At 58.9% G+C, this 7,493-nt stretch overlaps 1 protein-coding gene across 2 annotated transcripts; it reads left to right on the forward strand.

Moving 5' to 3' along the window:
- Nucleotides 1-1,196: 1,196 nt before the first annotated feature.
- Nucleotides 1,197-7,069, forward strand: PDZK1IP1 (PDZK1 interacting protein 1). 2 transcript variants are annotated; one of them, XM_008139345.3, is made up of 5 exons: nt 1,197-1,252; nt 1,467-1,632; nt 3,789-3,897; nt 6,009-6,104; nt 6,660-7,069. In XM_008139345.3, the coding sequence occupies exons 2-5, from the start codon at nt 1,566-1,568 to the stop codon at nt 6,730-6,732; spliced, it is 345 nt and encodes a 114-aa protein (XP_008137567.1). In that variant the 5' UTR covers nt 1,197-1,252; nt 1,467-1,565; the 3' UTR covers nt 6,733-7,069. The 2 variants fall into 2 exon arrangements, with proteins under 2 accessions (XP_008137567.1, XP_054576589.1); XM_054720614.1 differs by lacking the exon at nt 1,197-1,252 and adding an exon at nt 1,301-1,319.
- Nucleotides 7,070-7,493: the final 424 nt, after the last annotated feature.

A 7,493-nucleotide genomic window follows, 5' to 3' on the forward strand; every position in this document is an offset into this window, starting at 1 on the left:
CTTGCATTCCAGTCAGTGAACCTGTGGCTGTTCATTAACATGCATGGTGCCGACTCTAGACAAACTTTGTGCCAGAAGATTCTGAGGACACCAAGCTGGGATAGGGAGGAAGAACAGGATATCCATGTATGGAGGGGCCACTGGACTGTAAGCCAAGCCTCCCTGGATCACCTCGAGACACCCCATTTTGGATGGAAATGGGCCCACTGCACTGCCATGTGCACACCCACACCCATGCACATAGGGGAAGCAGGGACGAGGCGTAAAGTCTGAGTGTCGGCCCTAGAAGACCTGTCCTGCAGGAAAAAGGGATGCCTAGAAGGTCCTGTGGCTTCTGGCCAGGGAAGCTGTGGAGGGGTTTCTAGCTCATGCTCTGGCTTCTGGGGACCCCCCACCTATGAGACTTTGCCCCTGTCTGCTGGCTCCTTCTTTCTTGGTGTCTATGGAACTGGACTCTCAGTTCCTGTGTTCCGGGGCTTGGGGGGCAAGGAGACCCCGTGTGACCTTGGCCCCAGGCCTCGACAGGCACTTGGGTCATTCTCAGTTCCTGAGCTGGGGACCAATGAACTCCATGTATTTTGAGGATTGAGGCCCAGGGGTTCAGAGCCCCAGATTGGACCTTGACACCTGAGGGTGTCCTTCCTTTGCCCTCCACAGCCCAGCTGTGATCCCCCACTTGTCTCCCTGTGATGGGTGGAAGTGGGCCAGAGGTATATGGAGAGACTTCTGACCAAGCCCAGATCTTGTTCCAGGGAAGCTCCACCCAGATCCCAGGAACCACATCTGGGGCCAAGAGGAAGAGCTGAACTGAGCCAGGTCAGCGGGGCTGGGTAGAGAAGGCTGGGGCCTGGGAACCTTAGGCCCTCTGTCGTGACCCCCATGGGAGAGGGTGGATTTAGAGAGCTACTGTGCAGCACTGGGCATAGAGGGACAGAAGTCAGGACTGTGAGTCAGGACCGTGTCCCAGGACTGGCTCTTAGCTGAGTAGGGACAGGTGAGAGGAGAACAGGAAATAGGCCAGGCTCTGCGGGAGGGGTAGCTTTGACATTTCCCTGGCCTCTGGAGTTTACCTCACTCTCCCTCAGCCAACCAGCATATTTCTTAATCCTCCTGTCTGCCTTCTGAAGGGCCCCACCCAAATGGGCTCATTCAGGGCAGAAGCAATAATGTGTCACTCTCTTCCCAGAGCCCAGCCTCCCTGCCAGGAAGGGGGAGCTGATGTAAAAACTCTGGGGAGGCCTTCGGCTTGGAGGTGAGGTCCCGACTCTCCCCACATCCCCCTGGTCCGTAGACCCACTTCCTTAGCCAAACTCTGAAAGGTGACCTCACATGCCAGCTCCAGTGGGCTGGGCACCCGCCAGGGAGGCCAGGCCTGGCAGCTCATTACCATGGGAGGGAGGGCAGTTTCTCTGCACTTCCCTCCTCCTCCCACTTGGCCTTCTTCCTTACCAGCTCCTCTCCTCCAGGGCCAGACTGCGGGGCTACGAGCTGGCTGATCTCAGCACACACCCACAGACCTCACAGATTCCAGCAGCCCAGGGGAGTCCCCGGAGCTGCCTACAGCCATGTCCGCCCTCGGCCTGCTCATTCTGGGCCTGCTCTCCGCAGTGCCACCCGCCAGCTGTCAACAAGGTGAGCATAGGACTGGCCCACCGGTGGCTGTGGTGCAGAGGGCTGGGCTGGGTGCTGGTACCCAGGTGTGGATGAGGGGTGTCTTCTGGCCTCTGTCACCATCCTTGACACCTGCACCTCGGACAGGGGAGCAGAGACTGGAGTCGTGGAGGAACCTCCAAAGGCCGAGAACTTGGAGCCAGATTTCTGCCTGAGACTCTTTTCCATGAGTGAGAAGTGCAGGCAACAGGGGAAATGTTGGGTCTAGGATTGGGGAGAGGAGTTGAGACGCAGGATCTAAGAGAAGGACTGTCCCTAGAGATAGCTGGGTCCTGAGAGCAGGGTTTGGGCTGAGCCACTTGTGCCAGGGGAGGGGCCGAGCTGTCACTTGTGCCCATGGCTTTGGCATAAGTCCTCATTTTAGTTTCCTGGGCTTTGGTAGGGGACAGTGCTCCAGTGTGGCCCCCACCACGTACCTGAGTTCTTTGTCCAGCTCTGCCTCTGTCTTGCTGTGTGGCCTTGAGCAAATCACTACCCCTCTCTGAGACTCAGCTTTCTCATGAATAATATGAGGACAATAAAGCCGCCCTGCCTACCTACCACTGTGGCTGCCATGTCAGGGGCGCAGAAGAGCTTGGCTCCAGTGAGGTACCACACCCCAAGATCTGGTGTCTGCCCTGCACTGTGAGGCTACATCTGCAGCCTAAGTCTGGACTCTTCTCTCCTACCCCAGGCTCTGCCCCTTGCTCTGTGTCTCACCCCAGAGCCACATGGTGTGTCTGGAGGGAGTTGGCTGCCTTGTTCAGAGGAAGCAAGGAGAGGCCCCCCAGGGCTTGAGCCCTAACTCCCAATCCTTGAGCAAACACTAACCTGAGGAAACAATGTGTCTAAACCATTGCTTCTTGGGAAAACAATGAGTGCAAAACATTGCTTTTTGGCAAGTATGGAACTCAGGGTAACCACACTGTGAATCTTCTGTTACCCAAGGAGAGAAGCAAGATCTGACCTGGCCATAGGCCAAAGAGTTCCAAAACCCCGCCTCCTTCCCAATACCTGCCGGCTCAGAGGGAGCTGAGAAGAGGCAGGGCCTTCACTCCTGCAGGAGGCTGTAGGGTAGACTCAAGGAAGGACTTTCGAGTGAGAGTGAGTCAGAGTGAGATTTTTGATGCCCAGCCTGGCACCTCAAAATAGAGGATGGCACTAGGATGCTGGTGTTTGGGCTGGAGGCAGGACCACTCTGAAGCCACCTGCTAGCCTCTGTCCCCTCCTGAGACCTCTACCTGCTGCTGCACGCATGTCCTCTGTGGGAAGAACCTCCTCAGGCTAACGGAGCACAGTGCTGCCCAGGCAGTTAAGAGCCCTTTGGGGCTGCCAGTGGCTGAGGACAGAGCCTTCTGAGAAACCTTGAGGGTTAGAGGTGGTGTCAAGGGTTAAACATAACCCGTAAGGGTCAAAAGGCAGAGATGTGCATGGACGGGGCCTCACCCCCTGAGCACGTGGCTGGAGGAGCTGAGAGGGGTCAGGTTTGGAAGCTTCCTTCCTGGCCCCCAAGACCCAGAGGAGAGCCCCTCTGTCTCGCGTTTTGTCCCACCCCGCTCTCTGGGCACCTGGGCACCCATAGCTGAGCAGCAAGCCTGTCTCTCATTCCCATGCCCCACCCAGCACTAGGAACCCTCCTGCCACAGAACAGGATCTTCCAGATGCCAGCCCGGTCTGTCAGCGCTGGGCTGCCCAGCCTGCTGGGAGCCAGGGAGGAGGGTTGCCACCCCTGGCTGGCAGGCCTAGGCCGGCTGTGCAGGGGGCTGCCCTTTGGTCCCTGTGGCCCTGACACTCCCTGTGGGGCCCTGCAGGTGACCCATGATGAGGGGGCTCTGGGCCCCCTGGATCTCAGACACAGTATTACGAGGCCTGTTCCCTCCTCAGCACCTCATTCCTCCTTTGAACTCCTGTCTTCCCTCCTCCAAACCTCCATTCCTTTCTTCAGCTCAGTGGAGTGTCAGATGGGTCCTCTTTCCCACCCCTGCCACCCAGAATGTCTCCTCTGGCCCTGGCAGCTGGCTGATGACCTCTAGCACAGGCCCCAGCCCTTGGGGTGGGAGGCCCTCCCCCTGCTCTGTACTCACAGTCCCACTGTGGCCAGATCACTGGAGCATCCAACCCCCCCCCCCCTCCTCCAGGCCTGGGGAACCTGCAGCCCTGGATGCAAGGCCTGATCGCCATGGCCGTGTTCCTGGTCCTCGTTGCAATCGCCTTTGCTGTCAACCACTTCTGGTGCCAAGAAGAGCCGTGAGTGCTTCCTGGGGACCCCGGGGGCTGGGGCACCATGGGCAGGGTGGCCCCAGGACCATGGCTACTGCTCCAGCAGAAACCCTGGGTCCAGTCCTCGCACGGTGTAAAAGGGACACTGAGGCTCGACGTCTTGGGCTACAGCACCAGCTCACTGGCTCCCAGACCTGCCTGTGAGGCCCCACTGCTCTGTGCTCACTCACTGGGAGGGTGGGGAAATGGCTCCTCTTCTCCAAGTCGCATCGATTCTATCTGTATAGTTGGGACAGCCGCCCGGCCCACGATGGGGGCTGTGAAGCCTGTGGAAAGGAAGGCTCTGTCCTTCCTGGGGGTCAGCTGCTGTGCCACATGCAGGGGTACAGAGGGGCAGTGGGACAGACAGCCCCTGTGCTCACAGGCTCCCCACTGGCAGGGGAGGCAGATCTGAAAGCAGCCGGCAGAGGTGCAAGTACTGCCGCTAAGGGGAGAGCAGAGTGCGGCGCAGGCCTGACCCGTCTGGGGAGCAGGGGTGGTCCAAGAAGGCCTCCACTGCACCTTTACCCCAAAGTCAGTCTCAGGATAGGGTGGCCTGGGATGGAGACTGGAGTCAATGAAGAGTGCCCTGGGGTCCTGAGTTAGGGGCAGGGCACCGAGGTAGAGGGGCTTGGCTGAAATCCGGCCCTCTGGGCATTTGCCAACCCTGGGGCAAGGCTGCAGCTGCCCCAGCTCTCACCCACATGGCCTGGGGCCACGGTGCAAGCAGTAGCCCTGCACGGCCCACTGAGAAACACAACATCGCATGAGTGGAGAGAGAGATGGAGCGGTCCAAGATAGGCCAGTGACGAAGGCACGGGCCCAGGCCAAGCAGACCCCTGCACAGCATTGCACTGAACCGTGGGCTTCTCCCTAGTGCGGTGGGGATCTAGTGCAAGTTTGCAAGTGGTTCTGGTTGCCCTGCAGTGGGCATGTGCAAGGAGAGCAATGCGGAGGCTGGGCATGCGTTCAGGAGAGAGTCTGGATGATGGAGGTGACAAGGGGATGCAGAGAGGCGACAGGTCTAGACTGTCTGCTGCCTAGGAGTCAGACCCCTTGGGAGATGAGGGATGGAGACAGCAGCAGGCAAGAGGGAGGAAGGGCAGGGAAACATTTAGGCTTCTGAGAGGACCACTCCTGAGACACAGAACACAAAAGCAGAGCTGGGGCACCTGCTGAGTTTAATTTGGGACACAGTAAGTCTGAGCAGCCTGTGGGATGTCCAAGGGAAGATGAGCAGCAGTAAGGTTCCCTGGGGCCCTCAGAAAAGCAGTTTCTGGGGAGGTGGGACAGAGGCTACACTCAGGGGGTTTAATCCTATATAATAAAAGGCTAATATGCAAATCGACCAAACGGCGGAACAACCGGTCGCTATGATGCGCACTGACCACCAGGGGGCAGACACTCAATGCAGGAACTGCCCCCTGGTGGTCAGTGCACTCCCACAGGGGGAGCACCGCTCAGCCAGAAGCCGGGCTCATGGCTGGTGAGCGCAGAGGTGGTGGCGGGAGCCTCTCCCATCTCCATGGTGGTGCTAAGGATGTCCGACTGCTGGCTTAGGGGAGTGGGCCTAAGCCATCAGTTGGACATCCCCCAAGGGTTCCCAGACTGTGAGAGGGCACAGGCTGGGCTGAGGGATCTCTCCCCACTGTCCCCCGAGTGCATGAATTTTGTGCACCAGGCCTCTAGTCTTTAATAAGGGGCCAGGAGCTTTGTCCTTTCTCCACTGACCCCCGCTCTGTCTTCAGTGGCTGGTGACCATGGTGCTCCTGCTGCCTGGGAAAGTCGTGTGGACATCTCGAGCAGACCCCGAGTCCTGCGGGGTCCACTCTGGGGCTGAGCTGAGCCAGAAGAGAGGGAGGCTGCCAGTCTTGGGCTGGGACCTGAGGCTCCCACCGTGGAGCAGGCAGAAAGGTGTGAGGGTCCATGGAGTGGGGCCAGAATCAGGTGCTGCCAGGGACCTCGCAGGAGAGGGCAGCAGCCTCTGCCCTTGGGCTTGTGAGAACCAGAGCCCAGACAAGGCCTCACTGGACATGGGGAGAAGGGGGTACAATAAGGGAGGTGATCCAGAGAGCTCTACTGATGAATCCTGTCCCCAGGGAGCCCGTGAACATGGTCGTGACAGTTGGCAACAAGGAAGATGGGATCCTGGCAGGAACGGAAGGAAAGTACTCCTCGATGGCGGCCAGCTTCAGGTGAGGTGCTCCAGGGGCTGGGCCATCAGGACCAGGTGCTTCCGCCAGAGCCTGAGGGGAGGATGGGACTCCTGCGGGGAAGGGCTCAGTGAGGAGAGAGGGCGCAGCGAGGGAACTGGTGAGCGACGGGGGCTTGATGAGAACCGCAGGTCCATGGGGACAGGACCCAGGAAGGGGATAGAGACTTGGTCGGGGAAGGGGCTCAATAAGTGGATTGAGGCTCAGGAAGGATGCAGTGGGGAAAAGGGGCTCAACGAGGGAAAGGGACTCTAAAGAGATGAGTGGGGGGACTCCGTGTGGGAAGAGAGCTCAGTGGGGCGATGGCCTCATTAGGGGGCTCAGTGGTGCCTGTGTGGAGGGGCTCAGTGGAGGGGGTTCAGGGAGGTGGTAATGAGAGACCTCCAGTGTCAGGTGCACAAGACCAGATGTGGTCAGGGGAACCCCTTCTGGGACTCAAAAGTCTACTCTGAAAGATACTGTTCTCACAAGTGCAGGATGGGGCAGGGAGAAGGCGATGGGAGGGAAGGTGTAATGACCCCTGTTACCCTCGTTCAGGTCTGATGAGCATGAGAACGCCTATGAGAATGTCCCCGAGGAGGAGGGCAAGGTCCGAAGCACCCCCATGTGACCCCACTTGCCGGTGGCCCCCAGCGCTGATCCTGGGCGCCTGTAATCAATGCCATGCCTCTGAGCAGGAATCTACAGTAACAGGCCGACTTCTCCAACCACACCCCACCCCACCCTCCCTTGAATCATCCTGGCCAACTTCGGAACTCAGACTGTGCCTGGGTTGGGGCTCCACTGTGACTCTGAGGTCTCCTGGAGGGGGGGGTCTCCCACTCAATTCAATTCAGGAGACCCTTCTGAAGGAGACAGTCAGCTCAGCACCTCCCATCCTGCCTACATTTCCTCCCCTCACTGTGGAAATGGCCTTATTTCTGTGAATAAAGACTTTTTGTACTTCTGAGGCTCCCAGGGCTCACAAACAGCCCCCCAGGCAGCCCCTACCTTGCGTTCTGCATCATGATAATCAGCACCAAAGCTGCTCTCCAGGTGGCTTCGGAGGGTTACCCAGGAAGGCCTCTCTGGGAGGCCCCATGGGGCCAGGGAGCTCACCACTCCACCCTTATTCCAGGCAGCACTAACCCCTCCCGCTGGCCTCCATGCTGCCTGGCGTTGTGGTGGGTTCACTTATCTCTCACCCATTCAGCTCCACCCCCCTCCACAAGCCTCTCTGGGTGGGCTTCCTGCATGGGAAGCCCCAGGGAAGAGTCTTGGACTAGGGACTTAGGAAGCCCAGATTTGAGTGCCCGCTGCTCCACCAACTCGCTGTGTGACTTTGGGAGAGTCACCGCCCTCTCTGAACTCAGCTTCCCCTCTGTGGCTGGT

The sequence above is a fragment of the Eptesicus fuscus genome, chromosome 9, assembly GCF_027574615.1.
Source record: "Eptesicus fuscus isolate TK198812 chromosome 9, DD_ASM_mEF_20220401, whole genome shotgun sequence".
In the NCBI taxonomy this organism is placed as follows: domain Eukaryota; kingdom Metazoa; phylum Chordata; class Mammalia; order Chiroptera; family Vespertilionidae; genus Eptesicus; species Eptesicus fuscus.

Excerpts from the sequence above, each read along its gene's own strand:
- PDZK1IP1 (XM_008139345.3), top strand. The coding sequence starts at position 1,566 with ATGTCCGCCCTCGGCCTGCTCATTCTGGGCCTGCTCTCCGCAGTGCCA. Across the intron at positions 1,633-3,788 it reads ACCCGCCAGCTGTCAACAAG|GCCTGGGGAACCTGCAGCCC; the intron begins GTGAGCATAGGA and ends CCCCTCCTCCAG. Across the intron at positions 6,105-6,659 it reads TCGATGGCGGCCAGCTTCAG|GTCTGATGAGCATGAGAACG; the intron begins GTGAGGTGCTCC and ends ACCCTCGTTCAG.